At 40.8% G+C, this 24,667-nt stretch overlaps 1 protein-coding gene across 1 annotated transcript in view; it reads right to left on the reverse strand.

Moving 5' to 3' along the window:
- The window catches only part of tomm70a (translocase of outer mitochondrial membrane 70 homolog A (S. cerevisiae)), a 75,071-nt gene extending 55,287 nt beyond the window's left edge, over positions 1 to 19,784 (reverse strand). The window contains exons 1-3 of the mRNA XM_034180596.1: positions 19,497 to 19,784; positions 15,274 to 15,447; positions 4,256 to 4,382 (exon numbers count right to left, since the gene is read on the reverse strand). Of these exons, the coding sequence (XP_034036487.1) occupies positions 4,256 to 4,382; positions 15,274 to 15,447; positions 19,497 to 19,724 (529 nt within the window). The 5' untranslated portion in view covers positions 19,725 to 19,784. The remainder of the gene's footprint in view (positions 1 to 4,255; positions 4,383 to 15,273; positions 15,448 to 19,496) is intronic.
- Positions 19,785 to 24,667: the final 4,883 nt, after the last annotated feature.

Genomic DNA, 24,667 nt, shown 5'->3' on the forward strand with positions numbered 1-24,667 from the left:
AACATTACCGTCTGTCACACCCTGCCAGCAGCAGGCATACAGTGTAAACAAATAGTACCGGCCACAGGGGGGTCTGTAATTGGACTGAATCTCACCCATGCTTCATGGGTATCTACTCCAAATTTAGCTAAGGGAACGGTACCCTTAGCTGACATCTTTTGGATATGCGGACAAAGAAGGAAACTCCTGTCATCGCTGTCCCCTAATTGGAAAGGCCTTTGTGCTCCTGTGATGCTCACAGGAGCTATAACAGTAATTGAAATGCCAAATTCAATACAACCCATGCCACAGAAACTTCGTAAGAAAAGAGGAATAATGACACTTAAAACAGACTACAATGTCACAGTAAGAAACGGGATACCAGAAGGGATACCCCGACAGTTAGAAGCCATAGACAGTAGCAGAGTTAAAGCAGATGAAGACGCGGATAAATGGGGATGGGCATTGGCGCTGTTCGGGGTTACTCCAAAAATCCGTTCTAGGTTCCAGGAGGTGCAGTGGATTAATTACTTGTGGTATAATCAGCAAAGATACCTGAACTGGACATTGGCAGCAGTAGGAGCCTTAACCGAACAGCTGCACGCCACCTCGCTAATGACAATGCAAAATAGATTAGCTATCGAGATGATGATGGCTGATGAACAAGGAGTTTGTATTATGATCAAAGCCACCGAATGTTGCACAGCTATTCCCATGCGTACAGGGGAAGACGGAAATTTGACAGAGCTCTTAATCACACTTGAAGAGATGCAACAGGAACTGTTAAGTAACTCCATAGGAGGGAGAAATGAAACTGACGATTCTGGATACATTGTAGGGAATGGAATGAATATTGGCCCACTGTTTTCACTGTTTGGGGCTCTAAGGAGAGGGTGGATATCATGGAAAGACTGGTTATACCAGATAGGTGTAGTCTTGGCACTAACAGGGGTGGCGGTCTTGCTGGTAATATGTTGTGGTATTCCCTTGATAAAATTTCTGGTCAATAAACTGATTGCATCTACAGTAGGACAGCTCCCACTGTTAGCCGTCCGAGCCCTAGAAGAAAGCACAAACGAAACAGACAGAGAACCAGAATATATGGAAATGGATGAAATACCAATTATCCTCCCCAACAGCCCCCAGCTACCTAATATTGTGGCGTATACCCCAGATAGGGAGGACTGGGATGGACCATGCTTGGTGATATTGTAGACGAGGAAGAAGACATGCACGCACATTTACATTCACACACATGCACCCACAAAAATGAGGGACAGGATAGACAATATCTGAAAGAATGACATGGAGCTGTAATAATGAACGTATATGTATATTACTAGGACACAGGAGTATGGCTGAGAGACCAGACTCCCCTGATCAGGGACCTATGCCTGATCTGCCTCTATCAAGTCTGATTGGACTCTCAGAACTGTTTGGAGAAGAGGATATACTGGAGGGACGGTCGAGCCATGACTGGTCGCCACAGCCGCCATCCATCCAGCACCTAAACCAGTTGGCAACAGAAGGATCTTCATCGTTCCAGCACCTGGCGATGACGGCTTCACAGAATCTGCCTGCAGCAAGAGTCGGCCCGAGGACTCCACCATCACCTGAAGGACCCTTTGGACTCAGGAACACACCCCTTCCGCAGATGCCATGGAGACAGTCACATGTGCCAGTGGCAATGATACCCTCCAGGGGAGGCAGCCAAGGTCGGCCATATGCAGCAACCGCCCGAGTGCATCCTAGACCCAATTCACTGCTAGGACCTGTCCCCAGCTTTCCACCCCCAAGGCAGGAGAGATATTCCGATTAGCCCAGTACCTCTGGAGGAGGATCAGCAGGGGTGGACCTTAGTCGAACTCACCGACCAGGACAGAGGGGAGCTTTGTACAGGCTGCTAAATGCCCAGAGTGTCCCAACCACTTGCCTGTGCGACATCAACAATACTCCCCCCACACACGAAATGCCTTCCCCCTTGTACTTCCTGTCCCCTGGACTGCACAACCTTAATCTGGTCATGGTCACCCCACTGGACATGGCAATCTTGGTTCGAGAGCTTCGTCTTCCACAAGAGTCTGTTCCAAAAACCTTGGAGCAGCTCCTGCCCCTCACAAATCACATTCCCCATGGGCTATTTGAGGAAATCATGCCACAACTGAGTCAGACAGCTGAATACCTGTTAAGGATACACCGTGACAATGCCAACATCTCTTGTGCTCAGGAGGGCCTCCATACTCAACTGTGTGGTCTTCAGTCTAGTATGGACATGCTAGCCAGCATGATGGAGCATATGGAAAGGGAACAGCTAGGGCTGGCCACCACCACCCTGAATGTGGGCAAGAATTCTCTGGGGGCCCTGTACAACCTGGCCAAGCAGCACAAGGAGCTGGAAAGATCCATCAGAGAACTGCGCGACTGTCTGAAAGCCAGAATTCCTGATCCTTCCCCCACTACCCCTGAAAGGCCAACCTCCCCATATTCCCCAACTTCTCCCAAAACTTCAGACGCTGAGTAAATGCTGAGGAGCGCGGACTGACGTAATGGCACTGAAAACGGACGATGACCTTGGTTCTTGAGCTTGAATTACGGACTGGTTTCAGAAATCTGAGTGTAAATAAAAAAAAACAAAGAAGGATATATGTTAGTAACGAAGGTCGGGTAAATGTCTGTCCTTACCATCATCTGCGTAACACAGATAAAGCTAAATGCATACACATAGATATCACATTGCAAAGTTATAAAAAGGGGACCCTTACACGGCGTGTTTGGAGATTTAGTAGTAAAGATGCACCATAGGGACCCCTTTTTCTTAAATTATAGCATGCCTTAGACATGCATCGCCTAAATTTGGCATCTGGCCAAAAAGGGCATTAGAAAACAAGCTGAAAAAGAAGAAAATCAAAGTGGAAAATGTTGAGAAATGGCCTATAATGAAAACCATTATATGATTGACTAAGGCAAATGACTTAAGGACGGACATGAAGGGAAACCATTTATTGTGTTTATCATTTAACTAGACATAGCTGCGCTAACCTTAGAATAGTTTCTTGATTGGTTGACTAAATAGTGGTAACGTAGGGGTTATTTGATGCATTTAAGTAATAAATGTGTGACTCTTTAACAAAATAATATGTAGAACCAAGTATAATGGGTTGGAGCATCTGGTTGAGTGAGACAATAGATGCCAGAAGATGATTGGTTGCACTGATGTCAATGTAAAGCCTTTACTTTGCCATGATTAAGAGGTTGCTGTAACTTGTTTTATGTGGCCATTTTAAGTGCCTTGAATTACACCAAAACTCAATGTTTGAATGTCACCTTGCGTTGATATAATCCAGCTAATTGATCACCTTGTGCCTTAGTATGTAGGTTCACCTGCACTTACACTTAAATATATTTACCGTGTGAAGTATCACTTATATTCATATCCGCACCAGAGTTATCAGTAATTCGAGTGATGTGTTTTTCTTTTTTATTGCAATGCATAAATGAGGATGTCTTGTCAGTAAACAACCCAAGAGTATAGTTGATGTAATGGGACTCTTTCGAGTCCCAGAGGAGGGACTGTAGAAGAATTTTTAGGTCCTTATTTGAACTATGATGAACTATCAAGTGTCCTGATCTGAACTGTATGTCCTCTGGCTGAACTAGCAGGTATTCAACCGAAAAAAAGGGCTCTATTAGTCATTCAGTCTGTCAGGGGCTTTCCAAGGCCTCTTAGGTGCTTTCCCGCAGGCCACGTGCAGGGGCCTCGGGCCAGCTGCACCTGTGGCTGAAGGTCTTTTAAAAAAATCAGTTGTAAATCCTTCACGTTTTAATGGGAGCATTTGTCACATTGAAATAATGGCCTAACACCTGCTTAGGGTTCACTAGAGGACGCTTCCAATAGAAAACCATGTCTTGGGAATGAAATAAATAAAAAAGTCGAAGGAGGAGCGATGCCCGCGGGTCTCCAATAAATAGATGAGCGCGGTTGTCACATATTCAGTCTCTCTAGAGGACTCAGTTTGTCTAAGCTCTGTGTCGAAGGCTTAAATAAACTTAAAAACTCTGTGCATTTTATCTTGCTTAAGGCTGAATTATTCTAAAGTGTTGTGTCCTTTTCTAGCATATCACTTGCAATTAGTTTGTGTTATCTAAAAGACGACATCCCGAGAAGACTAAAGACGAACCACGACAGTACAACCAATACATGGTAGGACTTTTACTTTCTGGTTTTCCACTTCTGATGTTTCCAACAGAAATTCAGAATAATAAAGTTGAGTCTTACCCTCAAGGCACTCCTTCTTTTTGTCCAGTTTTTCCAGAGCTTTGGCCCTCCTGAACAGCGCCTTGATGTAGCGTGGATTCAGGTCAACAGCTTGAGTGCAGTCCTGAACCACTTCTGCCCATTTCATCTGAAATGAAATCATTGTTCGAGATTAGCAGTTGTTGAAAAACTACTCCCCATTACAGTTAACATTTAGTGGCTGGAGCTGACAGAGAACTCTGCAGAGCGGAGAGCAGAAAAACATCAGTTTTCATTACCAAAATAAAAGAGCACACACAACTGATGCATATAGAAGGAAAGACAAAAATGCCAAACTTTCATTCTGCAATAAAGCTGGATTAAAGTTCAGTTAAGTTTCAATAACTGGGAAGTGGAGCTGTGCTTCTATGCAAACTTCAAGTCTGTATTTGGGATGCAAGGCCTATATAGGCTCTGAGACTCATTGGTGAAAGTATTCATTCCCAGATTGTGTAGTGTGAAGTGGAGGACAGTCTAGAACACAGTAGGGCAGTTGGATGATTCCAGTCCATTGCTGATAGGTAACAAATATCACGATGTGGAGCCATCACCGCAATGCTACACCCTCCACCATCCAACACACACACACACACACACACTTACTTTACCTCAAAGCTGATGTGAGCAAGGGGCCACATAAAAGGATGATACTACAATCCAAAACCTTCAAACATAAAGGGATATCATTGGGAAATTTTAAAATACAACGCCAATTCCAATGACGTTGGGACGTTGTATAAAATGTAAAAAAAAAATAAAATACGATTTGCAAATCCTCTTCAACCTATATTCAATCAAATACACCACAAAGACAAGATATTTAATGTTCAAACTGATAAAATTTATTGTTTTTGTGCAAGTATTTGCTCATTTTTAAATGGATGACTGCAACACATTTCAAAAAAGCTGGGATAGTGGTATGTTTACCACTGTGTTGCATCACCTTTCCTTCTAACAACACTCAATAAGCATTTGGGAACTGAGGACACTAACTGTTGAAGCTTTGTAGGTGGAATTTTTTCCCATTCTTTCTTGATGTACGACTTCAGTTCAACAGTGCTTCATAATGCGCCACACATTTTCAATGGCCGACAGGTCTGGATTGCAGGCAGGCCAGTCTAGTACCCGTACTCTTTTACTACGAAGCCACGCTGTTGTAACACGTGCAGAATGTCGCTTGGCATTGTGTTGCTCCAAAACCTGGATGCACCTTTCAGCACTGATGGTGCCATCACAGATGGGTAAGTTGCCCATGCCATGGGATAGTGGTATGTTTACCACTGTGTTACATGCCATGGGCAACTTACACACCCCATACATCACAGATGTTGGCTTTTGAACTTTGCGCTGGTAACAATCTGGACAGTCTTTTTCCTCTTTTGTCAGGAGGACACGACGTCCATGATTTCCAAAAACAATTTGAAATGTGGATTCATCAGACCACAGCACACTTTTCCACTTTGCGTCTGTCCATTTCAAATGAGCTTGGGCCCAGAGAAGGCAGCGGTGTTTCTGGATGCTGTTGATATATGGCTTTCGCTTTGCATGGAAGTGTTTTAACTTGCACTTGTAGACGTAGCGACGAACTGTGTTAACTGACAATGGTTTTCTGAAGTCTTTTCTGAGCCCATGCGGTAAGATCCTTTACACAATGATGTTGGTTTTTAATGCAGTGCCGCCTGAGGGATCGAAGGTCACAGGTATTCAATGTTGGTTTTCAGCCTTGCCGCTTACATGTAGAAAGTTCTCCAGATTCTCTGAATCATCTGATTATATTATGGACTGTAGATGATGGAATCTCTAAATTCCTTTCAACTGAACGCTGAGAAACATTGTTCTTAAACTGCTGGACTATTTTTTCATGCAGTTGTTCACAAAGTGGTGGTCCTCGCCCCATCTTTGCTTGTGAATGGCTGAACCTTTTGGGGATGCTCTCTTTATACTTAATCATGACACTCACAATTAGTGTCCTCAGTTCCCAAATGCTTATTGAGTGTTAGAAGGAAAGGTGATGTAACACAGTGGTAAACATACCACTGTCGCAGCTTTTTTGAAACGTGTTGCAGGTATCCATTTCAAAATGAGCAAATATTTGCACAAAAACAAAGTTTATCAGTTTGAACATTAAATATCTTGTCTTGGTGGTGTATTTGATTGAATATAGGATGAAGAGGATTTGCAAATCATTGTATTCTTTTTTTTTTTTTTTTTTTTTTTTTACATTTTACACAACATCCCAATTTCATTGAAATTGAGGTTGTAAGTAAACCCTCCCAAGTGAGGTAGCACTGGCTGTCCCCATATGGGGTAAAATCCCGCAATATCATGTTGCGGTTCTGATGAGACTGCATTGCCCTACTGCTGCACATTCACACAGAACATTTACTGAAATCAATTTTCCACTGTACATATTCCAACATATAACCAAGACAAATTATACAGTGAAAAAGAAAAATTGTTAAGATTTAAGGCATAAAAAGAATTCTCTTTGGCAGTACTATCATTTTATTTATTAGCCTTTAAATTGAGGAATCATAATATGACAATTTGTGCAGCGTTCGGGTGCAGCAACAAGCTTTGCGGAGTGAGCTCTCAAGTATTATATGCAATATTAATGATGTGGGGAAATGACAAAAACTGCTGAATAAAGCTTAGAAAATTATTACATTTTTTGTGTCGATCTGTATTCTGTAGTGACTTCAGTTTTACTGCCTGAATGCTTTGTCAGAAATATCACACCATTCTTTTAGTGATTCAATTAGAAGTCTCACTTTCATTATCCCTTTTTTATTAGCCTCGGATTTCTTGTTCACATCAAGTTTTCCATCATGAGATATTCTGTAAGAGCAAATTTATAGAATGGAAATGCCTTTTCTCTAAATTTGGTGGGTCACATGACAGTGACACTGTATATTCTACTAATATATGCTGATGAGATTAATTTGTCTATGATATACTCCATATTCCAGCGTAGTGTTTTCAGATTTCTTTCAACTTGGTCCAGAAATGATTGAATAATCTTACTTCAACCTTGGCTGCTGTGGCTGTTTCATTTTATTTATTTGAAATTTTCATGGAGAAGCACTCCGTAAAAGCGGCACCGCAGGTTGGGGCAGTCTTTAATATGATGTGAGCATGTGAAGCTCTTACTTTCACCCCTGATTATTTACCATCTTTAACTTAACTTCATAATAAAATTAAGGATCAGACTAGTATCTTGTGTGGTGGCAGGGGTGAGTGCTGTCCAACAAGTAAAGTGTAAAACCACCCTTAAAATTGTCATGTCCAGACATGTCATTCAGCTGCATATCCTCAAAATGTCCGGTGTTGAATCAATTTTGACACCTATCCCATCCCGTGAATTGTTTTCCTCAATCTGAATTATTGGTGACAGTAATGTGCATAAGTTTGCAAACCACTAATAAATGCCACAGATGAAGAAGTAGTTGCCACGCCATCACATGGTAATTGGTGGCCACTAGGCGCATGAAAAAGGAACAGAAAAACAATGGATGATGGCAAGTGTTACCTGAAAAGAAGAAAATGGAGCAAAAGAAAATGATGAAGGATGTAGGATGATGTGTCTTTCACTCCTGATTATTTCCCATCTTTAACTTAACTTCAGAATAAAATTAATTAAGGATCAGACTACAACCCCTGGCAAAAATTATGTAATCACCGGCCTCGGAGGATGTTCATTCAGTTTAATTTTGTAGAAAAAAAAAAGCAGATCACAGACATGACACAAAACCAAAGTCATTTCAAATGGGAACCTTCTGGCTTTAAGAAACGCTATATGAAATCAGGAAAAAAAATTGTGGCAGTCAGTATCAGTTACTTTTTTAGACCAAGCAGAGGGAAAAAAATATGGAATCACTCAATTCTGAGGAAAAAATTATGGAATCATGAAAAACAGAAGAACGCTCCAACACATCACTAGTATTTTGTTGCACCACCTCTGGCTTTTATAACAGCTTGCATGGACTTAATGAGTGACAAACAGTACTCTTCATCAATCTGGCTCCAACTTTCTCTGATTGCTGTTGCCAGATCAGCTTTGCAGGTTGGAGCCTTGTCATGGACCATTTTCTTCAACTTCCAAAGATTTTCATTTGGATTTAGATCCGGACTATTTGCAGGCCATGACATTGACCCTATGTGTCTTTTTGCAAGGAATGTTTTCACAGTTTTTGCTCTATGGCAAGATGCATTATCATCTTGAAAAATGATTTCATCATCCCCAAACATCCTTTCAATTGATGGGATAAGAAAAGTGTCCAAAATATCAACGTAAACTTGTGCATTTATTGATGATGTAATGACAGCCATCTCCCCAGTGCCTTTACCTGACATGCAGCCCCATATCATCAATGACTGTGGAAATTTACATGTTCTCTTCAGGCAGTCATCTTTGTAAATCTCATTGGAACGGCACCAAACAAACGTTCCAGCATCATCACCTTGCCCAATGCAGATTCAAGATTCATCACTGAATATGACTTTCATCCAGTCATCCACAGTCCACGATTGCTTTTCCTTAGCCCATTGTAACCTTGTTTTTTTCTGTTTAGGTGTTAATGATGACTTTCGTTTAGCTTTTCTGTATGTAAATCCCATTTCCTTTAGGCGGTTTCTTACAGTTCGGTCACAGACGTTGACTCTCCCAGCCCCAACCAGTCCCAGCAGAAGACTGCCCCTCCCTGAGCCTGGTTCTGCTGGAGGTTTCTTCCTGTTAAAAGGGAGTTTTTCCTTCCCACTGTAGCCAAGTGCTTGCTCACAGGGGGTCGTTTTGACCGTTGGGGTTTTACATAATTATTGTATGGCCTTGCCTTACAATATAAAGCGCCTTGGGGCAACTGTTTGTTGTGATTTGGCGCTATATAAAAAAAAAATTGATTGATTGATTGACTCCAGTTTCCTCCCATTCGTTCCTCATTTGTTTTGTTGTGCATTTTCGATTTTTGAGACATATTGCTTTAAGTTTTCTGTCTTGACGCTTTGATGTCTTCCTTGGTCTACCAGTATGTTTGCCTTTAACAACCTTCCCACGTTTGTATTTGGTCCAGTGTTTAGACACAGCTGACTGAACAATCAACATCTTTTGCAACACTGCGTGATGATTTACCCTCTTAAGAGTTTGATAATCCTCTCCTTTGTTTCAACTGACATCTCTCGTGTTGGAGCCATGATTCATGTCAGTCCACTTGGTGCAACAGCTCTCCAAGGTGTGATCACTTCTTTTTAGATGCAGACTAACGAGCAGATCTGGGGCCTGTACTACGAAGCAGGGTTAACTTACTCAGATGTAACCCAGGGTCAACCTCCTAAACCGGGGTTGACAAAACCTGGTGTTCTCAAGTGATGTTAATCGGTACTACGACGCTGAATAAGATGTTGATTTGTTGAATTTGTGTTAACCTATTTGGAGTTTGTGCACGTTTACATAAAAAGGGGCAGGTTGCAGCGCACGTCACCATTTTTCAATGATGGCGCGGTCACCTTACTTTAGCTACGAGCAATTTAAATTAATGTTAAGGGGTTAATCGAACATATCGTCTGCCAATAAAACAAGACAGGCTTGTTGGCAACGTATTGCTGATCGGGTAAACGCGTACGTACAATTCAATTGTTCCCCAAATCTGTTACAGATGATTAACCTGTGGAATGTCTAATATGTGTAAAAAAAAAAAAAAAAAAAAAAAAAAGACCTTCTTTCATTAATTACGCCCAGATGCAACACGATTCAGAAGTGGGCATAGGCCTACTAATAAATGTTAGGTTAATTTAATGTTTCCTAAATAGGCTACCTTGACTGTATGATTGCTATTCCTAATCCTGTCAATATGTCAGATGCAATAGCAGTGCCAAACGCACCTGGCTGGCAGCAGGTGAAGATGAAATATAAAAACATCCTTCAAAACGGTAGGTTTACATTCATAGCTTGATAAGCCCCATTTCACCTACTTAATGGATATGCATTAGACCTATTTTGATATTAGTAATTACCCACGATTGCATAATACCCTTCATTGATTTGCATTGCGGATAAATGGCCAGGGAAAACGACAAATGCATCCAACAGTTTAGATAGAGCAAGTACTACCTTGCGAATCATACGACATACAGTATTCTTGCTCAGATGTTCAGCATCACCGATGGAATACATAAATTGTCCACTGGCAAAATAGGCACAAGGCACATTATCTGCTCGATCGTTGGGGCATTGCTACACTGTAACAAAAAAAAAAAAAAAAAAAAAAAAGACTTTTTTGTACAGGAAAACGCTGGCAGCTGTGGTTACCAGGGAATTCCATTTAAAACATACAACAGCACAGTAGATAACATTACAGACATAATATGTATATGGATTTACAATGAATGAACCACGGCTGACTCACATTGAAAGAACTGCTAAATCTACAAACAAGAGCTATCTTTTTCTGTACATTCAACTGCAGTAATATTTTTAGAGGAATTCCCTGGTAACCACAGCTGCCAGTGTTTTCCTGTAAAAACAACAGTTTTTTTTTTTTTTTTTTACAGTGTACGATGGGTGATGTTACAGACTTCTGGCCCGATCAGCTGACAAAGATAACGAATTCCCTCGGCTAAGAATCTATATCTTTCATAGAGAATATCATCCGGTTATGTCAGCGGATTCTGGCGGTCTTTAAAAATCCTCGCCCTGCGAAGACAGCCCCTCACAATTTGTGCCCCAATATCAAACGGATCATCCAGGTAGGCCGGCATTGTCTTCGGAGTGATTGAAGGTGGATGGACGGTACTTATACTCAACAAAAATATAAACGCAACACTTTTGGTTTTGCTCCCATTTTGTATGAGATGAACTCAAAGATCTAAAACTTTTTCCACATACACAATAACACCATTTCCCTCAAATATTGTTCACAAACCAGTCTAAATCTGTGATAGTGAGCACTTCTCCTTTGCTGAGATAATCCATCCCACCTCACAGGTGTGCCATATCAAGATGCTGATTAGACACCATGATTAGTGCACAGGTGTGCCTTAGACTGCCCACAATAAAAGGCCACTCTGAAAGGTGCAGTTTTGTTTTATTGGGGGGGGGGATACCAGTCAGTATCTGGTGTGACCACCATTTGCCTCATGCAGTGCAACACATCTCCTTCGCATCATCCGTGAAGAGAACACCTCTCCAACGTGCCAAACGCCAGCGAATGTGAGCATTTGCCCACTCAAGTCGGTTACGACGACGAATTGGAGTCAGGTCAAGACCCCGATGAGGATGACAAGCATGCAGATGAGCTTCACAGAGACAGTTTCTGACAGTTTGTGCAGAAATTCTTTGGTTATGCAAACCGATTGTTTCAGCAGCTGTCCGGGCTGGTCTCAGACGATCTTGGAGGTGAACATGCTGGATGTGGAGGTCCTGGGCTGGTGTGGTTACATGTGGTCTGCGGTTGTGAGGCTGGTTGGATGTACTGCCAAATTCTCTGAAACGACTTTGGAGACGGCTTATGGTAGAGAAATGAACATTCAATACACGAGCAACAGCTCTGGTTGACATTCCTGCTGTCAGCATGCCAATTGCACGCTCCCTCAAATCTTGCGACATCTGTGGCATTGTGCTGTGTGATAAAACTGCACCTTTCAGAGTGGCCTTTTATTGTGGGCAGTCTAAGGCACACCTGTGCACTAATCATGGTGTCTAATCAGCATCTTGATATGGCACACCTGTGAGGTGGGATGGATTATCTCAGCAAAGGAGAAGTGCTCACTATCACAGATTTAGACTGGTTTGTGAACAATATTTGAGGGAAATGGTGATATTGTGTATGTGGAAAAAGTTTTAGATCTATGAGTTCATCTCATACAAAATGGGAGCAAAACCAAAAGTGTTGCGTTTATATTTTTGTTGAGTATATAAAGGGAGTGGTTAAGCGAAAACCTCAAGCTAACCGAGAACATAACCTGCTCGGAGCAGGTTTGGCACACAGCATAAATTGCCATGGCAGCATACCTCGATCACAACCTATCCACCTTTCGTAGTACGGGTTAACCGGGAAGTTACTCCACACGTCATCAACTTACTCCCGAAGTTACCCTGATAAGCCAGTAACCCCGCTTCGTAGTACAGGCCCCTGATTTGATGCAGGTGTTAGTTTTGGGGATGAAAATTTACAGGGTGATTCCATAATTTATTCCTCAGAATTGCGTGAGTCCATATTTTTTTTCCCTCTGCTTGGTCTAAAAAAGTAACAGTTACTGACTGCCACAATTTTTTTCCTGATTTCTTATAGTGTTTCTTAACGCCAGAAAGTTGCCATTTGAAATTACTTTAGTTTTGTGTCATGTCTCTGATTTGCTTTTTTTCTACAAAATTAAACAACTGAATGAACATCCTCCGAGGACAGTGATTCCATAATTATTGCCAGGGGTTGTAGTATCTTGTGTTGTCGCAGATATGATGTGTTTAAGTATGTTTCTGTTTGACACACTGATGGTATTATTTTCTATTTTGCCTCACAACATCAAATCAATCAATCAATTTTTTTTATATAGCGCCAAATCACAACAAACAGTTGCCCCAAGGCGCTTTATATTGTAAGGCAAGGCCATACAATAATTATGTAAAACCCCAACGGTCAAAAACGACCCCCTGTGAGCAAGCACTTGGCTACAGTGGGAAGGAAAAACTCCCTTTTAACAGGAAGAAACCTCCAGCAGAACCAGGCTCAGGGAGGGGCAGTCTTCTGCTGGGACTGGTTGGGGCTGAGGGAGAGAACCAGGAAAAATACATGCTGTGGAGGGGAGCAGAGATCGATCACTAATGATTAAATGCAGAGTGGTGCATACAGAGCAAAAAGAGAAAGAAACAGTGCATCATGGGAACCCCCCAGCAGTCTACGTCTATAGCAGCATAACTAAGGGATGGTTCAGGGTCACCTGATCCAGCCCTAACTATAAGCTTTAGCAAAAAGGAAAGTTTTAAGCCTAATCTTAAAAGTAGAGAGGGTGTCTGTCTCCCTGATCTGAATTGGGAGCTGGTTCCACAGGAGAGGAGCCTGAAAGCTGAAGGCTCTGCCTCCCATTCTACTCTTACAAACCCTAGGAACTACAAGTAAGCCTGCAGTCTGAGAGCGAAGCGCTCTATTGGGGTGATATGGTACTACGAGGTCCCTAAGATAAGATGGGACCTGATTATTCAAAACCTTATAAGTAAGAAGAAGAATTTTAAATTCTATTCTAGAATTAACAGGAAGCCAATGAAGAGAGGCCAATATGGGTGAGATATGCTCTCTCCTTCTAGTCCCCGTCAGTACTCTAGCTGCAGCATTTTGAATTAACTGAAGGCTTTTTAGGGAACTTTTAGGACAACCTAATAATAATGAATTACAATAGTCCAGCCTAGAGGAAATAAATGCATGAATTAGTTTTTCAGCATCACTCTGAGACAAGACCTTTCTGATTTTAGAGATATTGCGTAAATGCAAAAAAGCAGTCCTACATATTTGTTTAATATGCGCTTTGAATGACATATCCTGATCAAAAATGACTCCAAGATTTCTCACAGTATTACTAGAGGTCAGGGTAATGCCATCCACAGTAAGGATCTGGTTAGACACCATGTTTCTAAGATTTGTGGGGCCAAGTACAATAACTTCAGTTTTATCTGAGTTTAAAAGCAGGAAATTAGAGGTCATCCATGTCTTTATGTCTGTAAGACAATCCTGCAGTTTAGCTAATTGGTGTGTGTCCTCTGGCTTCATGGATAGATAAAGCTGGGTATCATCTGCGTAACAATGAAAATTTAAGCAATACTGTCTAATAATACTGCCTAAGGGAAGCATGTATTCTGGACTTCAGGGTTCTCACCAGCATTATAACAGTGTAATGGTTATTTAATGTTCAAAAATAATAATCACACCAAAGAAGGCCCTTTATAAACTCATAAAGCAAAATCTTCAGCGGGGTCGAAGCCTAAGCAATCCCCGAATCCCCACCTTCTTAAGGTGATTTTTCCATCCCATTATGCTGAGAAAAAAAAAATCCTGCTGTTCTCCTGGACTGGGATGAAAAAAATTCATTCAAGTCTACTATACAAATGTGGGACTGAGTTTGAATAACGTCACTCTGGAGCAGAAAAACATTTCATCCATTTGTTTTGTAGTGTCAGCACGGCACTTAGTTTGCAGTGAAATCTGTAATGACACCTCTCATTTGCTGCTGTGTGGACGAGTGGCAGCACAACATTTATCCTTCAGTCTCGGATCAGGACGTGAAAATGTGAGACTTAATATCTACTGTAGCATTTCATCAGAGACATTTCCAAGCAATTTTATAGATACGAACATCATGACATCAGCCCACAGACTAAATCCGATGAGGGCCAGGAAAACAAAAATAACCCAGAAACATTTGCCACGGAAGGAAATCCGTGTTTCCGGGAATCTTTCATCACTGGAAGAGAATATGAATAAAATCCAACTTCCTGTCATCATTTTTAACTTTTGAAAGACTGATTTAAGACACTTTAACACCATTTAAGGCCCTTGTTTTTATATTAATTCAATGCAGGAATCCTGCACAGAGGTCTAAAACAAGCTGTGATAAGTTAGAGAATGTTTGAAAACACTAATAATATTGTGGGAGTTTAGAGATATCTCGGAACTGTAAACACAGCAGAACTAACTTTGTGCAATATGACACCTTTAATAATTGTCTTATGTGAACAAGAATTTAACACAGACTAACAGACATTTACCACTGCTCATAAAACATATATATAAATTCCACAGCAAGCCATGGAGAAAGTCTGCATTTTAATGACCACAGAGCAGCACACACCCAGTGCGGTGCAACAAGGTGATTTATTTTATTTATTTAAATTGTACCTTTGAAACATTAACTAACATTCAAAGTAATGTTACACTAAAGTTAACTCAAAACATTGTACATTTAAAGTTTCAAACATTAGACAGGTGTTTCTATGTCACAACAATGTAGGTGTTGCCTACCTGCTGTTCGTACGCTGCTGCTCTGTTCTGGTAAAATGTTGATAAGTCAGACTTTTGGTCATTGGGGCAAAGGGAAATGGCCTCTGTATAACACTGTATGGCATTCTCATACTTCCCAGCCTTGAAGTATTTGTTTCCCTTGTTTTTAGCTGCCTGGGCACGATCCAGAGGACTCTGAGCAGAAGACAGAAAGAGGGAGAGAAAAAAGGGAGGTAAATTTGTAACTTACTGAGTGAAAGAATAAACACTTTTTCTACAGGTTCAGCTGAAACGGGCACTGCAAGTTCTAACAATTCTGCAAGCATATGCAATGGTTCTCAAACTGAGATCCTTACAGACCTGGGCCTGTATTCACAAAGCATCTCAGAGAACTCCCAAATTGGCCTAAGATTCCTTGCTAAGAGTGATCCAGGAAGTGTCTGAGAGCAACTCTAAGCAAGGAGCAGAAAGAAACTTATCTTTGTGAGGAGGCAGGGTTGACCCTGTTGCTAGGTATGACACAGTCTTCTAAGAGCTGTGATTGGTTGTCACAAAAAGGGAAAGAGAAAAAAAACAAAACAAAAAAAAAAAAACAGAGTTACAGAGATTAAAGTGGTGAAAAACAACAACAACAACAAAAAAGTTAAAACCCAAAATTCCCAAGGCCACCCCCCGAAATTTTTTGAATCTGGGGCTATTCCAGACAATAATTTGCAGTGAGTGCAGCATCCATTTTGATGAGGAAAAAACCCAACTTTCTTTATTCAAAATCACTTCAGTAGTATTCTGCCCTTACTAGGAAGCAGCCATTTCCTAGCTTGCAAGATAGTTCTGGAGGAAATCACTGATCAAATTAACAAATTGAAAATATGGCTTGACTGAAGCAAATTGCCATTAAACTTAAATAAAACAAAACTAATGTTATTTGGGAACTGCAGAATGAATGAACAAGTACAGATAGATGTGGTGCAGATTGAAAGGGTTCATGAAAATATATTCCTTGAGTAAAAACAGATGCGAAAATCAGTTGGAAACCACACATCAAATATATACAAACGAAATTATCAAAAATAGGGGTGGTGGCCAAGTGGTTAATGCACTTGGTTTCAGTGCGGAAGGTTTCCGGTTCGAATCCCACCCCTACCACATTTCTCCATGTAATGTGGAGTTGCGTCAGGAAGGGCATCCAGCGTAAAACTTGTGCCAATTCAACATGCAGATCCACCTTGGATTTGCTGTGGCGACCCCGAGTACAAAACAAGGGAGCAGCTGAAAGGACTTACTAGGGATAGGTATTGATAAGATTTTATTGATAGATGCCATTATCAATTCCGCTTATCGATCTGATTCCTTATCGATTCCCTTATTGATACCTCTTGGGAATTTTCTGTACTAAAAGTAGGCTTTTCAGGTTTTCTATGTCAACAACATGTTATTGCGTCTTAAAGCAAACAAATATGAAAATGGTCACTGGATCTTTGAACTCTAGACTAAAATATAAATCTGTACATGGTGGATCCTAGATCTCTGAACATAAATTTACTTTCAGATATTAATGAGACAAATGCAACTCAGTACTTCTGAGCTGAGCTGCAGGGTCTGCAATCAATATAGAGAAATGATCATTTCTATAAACACCCTCAAAACAACGTCCGCTCTGAAGGCCTGATAAGCAAATCGCTACGCAAAAAGGCTATTGATGTCGGTGGATCGAATAATTTCTTAATTCTTGAAAAGAACCGGTTTTTGATAGAGAGTCGTTTGATTGAGGAGAGTAATGTCAACTCAGAACATGGCGCCATTTTGGTGCCAACTGCGCTGAGCTACTGAATGAACCTTTTATCTTTTCAGCATTTTTAAAAACCAATTAACCACAAACAGTAACACATCCATGTACAGGTACTATCAAAATAAATATAAAAATAGTTAAGGTATCAAATTTACAATTTATGATGATTTGCTTAATTAATTTAAAGTCTGATTTACACTTCTGCAGCTCTGTAACTGTCATGCAAGGACGTGCGTGACAGTTTTAAAGTTCTCAGTCGCTGGATTATGCTTCATTCTGGACTAATTTGGAAAGCTTTTACAATCATCATCTCCGATTCAAAGGTAAGCTGTACGATTTCCTCTTACCGACTTTGTGCTGTAAAGTTGCAGACTTTTCTGATCCATTTGTAATCAGTGTGCGCACTGCAAAAACTATTAAAATATGATGGCAGACGAAGCAGTGAAAGCAGAAAAGTGTCAACTCACAGCCTTTTGTGTCTGATTTAATAGGTGCATGTCAGGCCGCAGGTCCGAGTCTGAGCATGGTGTGAAAAAAATAAACAGCCGGACTTTTAATAACAGAAATGACTCAGGTGCCACTTTCCTCAAATCGGCGAGTGTCAGAGCGCTGAACTTTAATTTGTACCTCTGTTACTGTGCATGTCCAGACTACTCTGGGTTTTTAATGGAAATACATTGGGTTCAGACGGGACATTATATCTGATGTGAGCAAAAAATCCATTATATACAGTGTTTATTACATGGAAAATTATACAAAATCATCGGGACTTTTTTGTCCGGTGACTGCGAATATCCGGTTTATACGATGACGGTTTAGGTGAGTTTTACTGTACATGGGAATGAACAATAAATTTACCTCTCAAAACTTTGACAATGAAGTGTTCTATTACACACAGCTGACTATTTTCCCAAATGTTTCTTCTGTTCAGATCTGAAGGGAATCTGTACATCTTGAAGCCCTTGCTGTGTCTGTGCATCCAAATGCACAGCAACTCGGCATTTTCAGTGAATAAATAAATAAGATGGATTTACATGCAGACAGATTAACAGTGAACACTATTTTAAACCCTAGATGGCACCACGAGTCACGTCTGCCTCCCTGACTCCTCATGTCGTTACTCTCTCAATCAAGGGACTCTAGTTTTGCGGTCAACTGGCACTTAAAAAGTTTAAATTGTCACAGCATTTCAATAATCAGGTCATCACAGACCTGATCAGTGAACGTGATCACAAAGCAACCAGAGCTTTAAAAGTTTAAAGAGTCACAGCACTTCATTCACGGCAGCAGTTACCACAGCCAAATTCGTCAGCATTCTGTATGCAAAAAATAAATAAATAAATAAAAATATCATACACCAACAATAAAATAATGTTAAATTACTCCGTTTCTGACCCGCATCACACCTTCTAGTACCGACCTGAACCACTCTGTGGAAACGGGGCTGTAGGCATATGCTGGTCATCAAGGTGTGACAGCTGCATTAATTTATGCCAGCATTTTCAATAAATAGCAACCATGCAAGTCTAGAAACGCAACCATGTGCCATCACACACCAGCCCTACACAGGGACTACGCGAAATGTGCGCAATTTTCCAGTGTACTCCATACACATTTTAGTGCAACTGTATGCAACCCCGGTGTGAAAGGGGCTTTACTCAAAACCGGCAGGTGTGCCATGTTGTTCAAGAGATGAAACTTCAGCCACTGACCCAACAACGGGGCAGTTTACATGTGGCCAAGTGGTTAACGTGTTTGGTTTCAGTGCAGAAGGTTACGGGTTCAAATCCCACTCCTGCCACATTTCTCCATGTAATGTGGAGTTGCGTAAGGAAGGGCAACCGACGTAAAACTTGTGCCAACTCAACATGCAGATCCACCTTGGATTTGCTGTGGCGACCCCCAGTGCAAACAAGGGAGCAGCCGAAGGGACTTACTTACATGTATATAAAATTTCGCTCCAGTTTACCCCCATTTCGTAATTATCCCCATTTCTACATATTCTTAGAACATGTGCTAAAAGATACACACAATTCTGCCCACTTTGTGACATTAAACCCTCCATTCTGCTGCACTCCCGTCACTGCCCACGTCTTAGCCATCAAAGTCATTACCGAGCTTGTCACACTGACCTTTACATATTTGCACCCACTGTTCGGGGACCCGTTAGAAAGATATTGAAAGGCTAACCTAATTAAAACGACGTGGGCGTCTGTCGAGTACTCTAGACGCTGACACTTTTTGCTTTCATGACTCTTCGTGCTGGCACTCACTGGCACATGTTTGAAACTGGCTAACTAACCCAGGCTAGTTAGCTGTTGCTATGAAGCGGTTGCTAAAGGCCAGCGGCAGCAGTCAGCAACGTGTCCCTAAAAGCACTCGAACCACGATACGTTTCATTCAACAAACACGAAATATGAGGCGACACTGCAGAGTCGTGAGTCGACCCAGTTACCGTGATCTCGGGCTCTCTGCTTCGGGCGGCGCCGTCTTGGCCCGGCACAGGACTGGCGCTACCTTCTGGAGTTTTCCGCTCTCCTTTCGTATTTTCCTTCGTCCTGCTGCGGTTCCACAGGTAAACCGCCCCAACTCCCAAAACTATTGGGGCCCCGACTAACAGTGCCAGCTGCCAGCGGGGTAATCCAGTCCCGGACTGCGGCTCCACTGGTTTTGAAGCAGCCATGATGAACAAGCAGGGGACGGTTAACCAGCAGCTCGTGAGACAGACCGTCTGCGAGGTCACCACTAGAGGGCAGAGCAAAACCAGCGGACCCAGAGTCCCTTAATAGAGAGAGTAGCGTCAACTCAGAACATGACGCCATTTTAGGTCCAACTGTGCTAAACTACTTTTATGTTTTCAACAGTTTTTAAATTGTTTAACCAAATACAGCAGCATCAAAATAAATATAAAATTAGTTAAGCTATCAAATTAACATAAATTTACAATTTATGATGATTTATTTAGTTAGTTTGAAGCCTGATTTATGCTTCTGCAGCTCTGTAACTCTGTGTCATGCAATGACTTTTGTGACAGTTTTAAAGTTCTCATCACTGAATTATGCTTTATTATGGATTATTTTGACCCTCAACAAGCTTTTTTCTACAATCATCACCTCCAATTCAAAGGTAAGATGTACAATTTCTTCTTTTTCAGACTCTGTGTTGTAAATTTGTGGACTTTTCTGCCAAACGTATGTGATCCTGAAATGTAATCAGCATGTGCACTGCTAAAACTATTAAAATATGATGGGAGACAAAGGAGTGAAAGCAGAAAAATGTAAAATCACAGCCTTTTGTGTCTGATTTAACAGGTGCATGTCAGGCTGTGGGTCTGATTCTGAGCACGGTTTGAACAAAATAAGCGGTCAGGCTTTTAATCACGGAAATGACTCTGGTCCCACTTTACTCAAATCGTCAAGTGTTGCTGAACTTTAATTTGTACCTTTGTTACTTACATTGTGATTGGACAGGAAATTTTATCCAATGTGAGTGAAAAATTAGTTCGACAAAAACTGTTATATACGGTGTTTATTACATGGAAAACAATGCAAAAACACGGACTTTTATTGTCCAGTGACTCCGACTATCCAGTTTATATGATGGCGATTTAGACGAGTTTTACTGTACATGGGACTGAACAATAAATTTACCTCTCAAAACTTTGTTGATGATGTCGGCTTCCATCCCACACGGCTGACTTTGTTTTCCCAAATTTTTCTTCTGTTCGGATCTGAAGGGAATCTGCACATCTTGAAGTCCTTGTTGTGGCTATTTGTGCATCCAAATGCAGAACAACCCGCATTTTCAGTAAATAAATAAATAAAATAGCTGGATTTACATGCAGACAGATTAATAGTGAACGCTGTTTTGGCCCCAAGATGGTACCACGAGTCACGTGACCGGTCATTTTGACTCATCATTTTGCTACTCTCTCAATTAGGGGACTCTAAGCGGACCCAGAAATACGCCAAACATGGAGCCATTTTGTTTCCAAACTGGTTCTTTTCAGTGGAAGTTTATCCACTAATCAGTGAAGTTTATCTGTCCTTTCTTTAGTCATGGAGTTATGGTCTTGTTCCATAGGTGTTCTATGAAGGGAATAGACCACAAATGTGATCATAAGGGACACTTACTAATGGTGGCTTTAAAGATAAAAGAAATAAATTACATGTTGGTGTGTGTGTATATGGGTATAACCAAATTGTACAGAATTAAAATATTATTTTGGTTCTGAGCAAACTGATAGAAGAATGGAAAGTGTTGTTTACAACTGATAAAATAATATAGTTGGAGGAGATTTAAATTTGTCGCCAGATATGATCGTCTTCCGTCAAGGGGTCACCTTCATAATTATAATGATACTATATTTGATTGTTACAAAAAACAACTTGACAGACGAATGGGGAATGAGAAATCCTATTACTACACAATATACTTGGTTTAATGTATCAAATAATGGCCAGTGCTCAAGAATTGATTATTGGCTAATCTCAAATAATTTAGTTAATAATGACTCCAAATGTGAAATTTCAGCATCACCTTTAACTGATCATTGGATCATTTTGCTGTATATCTCATTATCCTAAAATGTATCTATTCATAATTTTATTTGGAAATTCAATAATACTGTTTTGGAGAATACAGATTTTTGCAAAGAGGTCATGCAGCTCATTGAAGAAATTGTTGTACTGGAAATGTCAACGTTGAGTAAGTGGAAGTGTTTTAAATCTAAAATTAGACAGGTTGCAATTAAGATAAGTAAAGCATCCTCTAAAATAATAATAGTAATAATAATAATAATAAAAACAAAAAACAGAAACAGCAGAACATTGCAAATGAAATCAACAAATTATGTGGCAGATTTAACAATGGAGAAAAATTTTAAATTGAACAGTCTTCAATCTCAGTTAAATAATATGTCTTTGGATAAGCCAAATACATATTTCTCCTTCCTCATTGTATCGAGGAAGGGGAAAAATTCATCCTATTTCTTTAATCTGGAAAAGCAGTGACAGGCAAAGATATACTTTTATTGAATAATTGGAGACCAATAACCTTATTGTGTAACGATTACAAATTACTGGCACGAGCTTATGCAAAGCTATTAAATGAGGGGTTAAAGCAAATAATAAATGAGTGTCATTCAGCCTTTATGAAAGGTAGAAGTATACACAATCATACCAGGTTGATATTAGATATGCTCGATTATAACGACCTTATTGATACTGATAGTTTGGTGTTGTGGTTCGGTCTGTGTTGGGGTTCTGGTCTCCTCTTTGATAATCTGTTACCAGCTCTGATCTGTCTTCTTCCATCTCTTTAGGTTATCTTTATATTTCCCAGCCTCTTATCTTGTGTCACATATTTTCTGGTCTAATATTCTTTGCATTTGTCTGTCATGTTCTGTCTGTCTCAGTAGTTTTTGTCATTTCCTTCTCAGTCATTTCCAGCTCTATCACTCCTTGTCAGTTTCACCCTTTTTCTTGTCTTGTATTCTCTGCATTGGCCCTTTATTACCTTTCAGCGTTCATTCTCTGCTTCCCTCTAGTGACCCTTTATGTCCTCACAGTTCTTAGTCTCTGTCTTTGCTTTACCTCCATCTAGTGCTCATTTTTGTCCCTACACATAATTAGGCATTATCATTTACACCTTGGTTGATCTGCACCTGGTTTTCATTTATCTTTGATGTCTTTTTAGTAGAATGCAATGAGCCCCAAACCTGGGGTCTAAAGTTGCACTCTAGGCTCTATAGTTATCCTAACCAGATCTGGCATTGTATCCGAGGGCTCTCTTCAAGATGGTGATCGTGCACCTGTATCTGATGAGACATGCTACTTAAAGTGACTCTGGCTCTTCTTCAGTGCGGGTCCATTATCTCTGTTTGGTTGTCTGTGTATGTATGAAAGGTTTGCACTTTGCAGCCCGAGTGCTTTCTGTCCTGTCTCCTGGGATCATGTTTGGAGCATGAGTAAAAATGTTTTTTGCACTTTGGAGCTTAATTCACTCTTTAACAGGAAAGACTTTAGTTGGAATCCAGTTTGAATAACAAGAGACTGAAACCTGTTTGAACATTATTGTGTATACCAGAAATATCCTTGATTGTGGTGGTTCATTTTGGAAATGCACTCCAAACAGCAGTGACATTCGTCGGCTCTGCTTTTTCTGTTTGGTACTCTCTTTTATGTAAAGACTTTTTAGTGCACTCCCCTCAACAGGAAGGAGTCTTCTATTGAAGTCACATTTTCAGAAGAGGGAAGGAGTCCCCAGTTCTGGTGAGTATTCCTCTGGAGCTTCGACCGGCAGTGCAGTAGCATTCCTCCGTGGCCCTCACCAGGATTTGGAAGAGGACTCCCAACTCTGAGTTTTGTTGCCACATTATGCGTTTGACTGGTTTCTTTATCATGAATAAAACTGTGCTTTAATGCCACTCTCTTCGCCTCGGCTGTCCTGCATCTAGGGGTTCCCCTTGTCCCTTGGTTCACCTCCTCCCGACTGTAACAGTTTGTTATTTCTTGAGTTTTATAAGGCTTTCAACTCTGTTGGATTTTTTTTTTTTTTTTAACTAGAAGCGCTGCACTTTATAGGGTTTGGTAAAAAAAAAAAAAAAATGTAATATTATCAAGATGTTTTATACTGATATTTATAGTTCTATTTCCTTGAACACTGGAATGACCCAGAGGTTCATGGTGCTACATGGTATTCGGCAATGCTGCCCAATCTCCCAGAAATTCTTTATTTTGACCACTCATTTGTTAACCATGCTCATTAAGAACAGTTATGAAATAAAATATATTACAATTTTAGGTAAGGAATTTAAAATAAACCAGTTTGTGGATGACACAGCCATCTTCATAAAAATAAATATATGGTTGAGAAAGCTCTTAACATTTATATTTGTATTCTTCAGGGCTATCCTTAAATATCCAAAAAATGTTCACGCACACCAACGGCCATAAGACAGTGTGCTCTGTGACAGTCCATTCGATCCCTCTTGCGGCAGGTGTCGGCCAAATTCCAGGTGTCACACATGTACATCCAACACCACTTGCTTGACACATAAAATGTGGTGCCATTCACGCTGTCAGCACAAAAGTAGTGAGCAGACAATCACTTTCGAACTGGATGTGAAATTTGTCTAGTGCCCCCACGAGTGTGGCGTTGCAAAAGCAACATACATGTGGAGTGTGCATGGGTCATGTGCACCACCCCCCGCACACACACACACACACACACGGCGTGTGGGGGGAGCACACTTGCATGACATGCTGATATGTAATTACAGACATGATCACTTGGGGGCCGGACAGCCACGTCTGAGGGCACACAGCCGGGCTGCAGTGGCCACACAAAGCACACGTTGGCAGGCTGCTCCATGTGAAACGGACCGTCGGATCACACAGCAGGTGATCTGAATGTCACGTGTGTCCGGCACGACACTCATGTCCGGCAGAACATGCGCGTCGCAAGACTATGACAAGCCAACAGCGCCACAAATACGTCACTTTCAGTCATGTATCACCAAAAATACGTCGTAACAAATGCCGTCAGTTATTATGGCGCTTTTTTTAATACGTTTATCTCTTTGTTGATTTTAGATATTTTATGCTCCTGTTATAAGACAGAGAT

The sequence above is a fragment of the Thalassophryne amazonica genome, chromosome 10 (assembly GCF_902500255.1).
Source record: "Thalassophryne amazonica chromosome 10, fThaAma1.1, whole genome shotgun sequence".
NCBI classification, from domain to species: Eukaryota; Metazoa; Chordata; class Actinopteri; order Batrachoidiformes; family Batrachoididae; genus Thalassophryne; species Thalassophryne amazonica.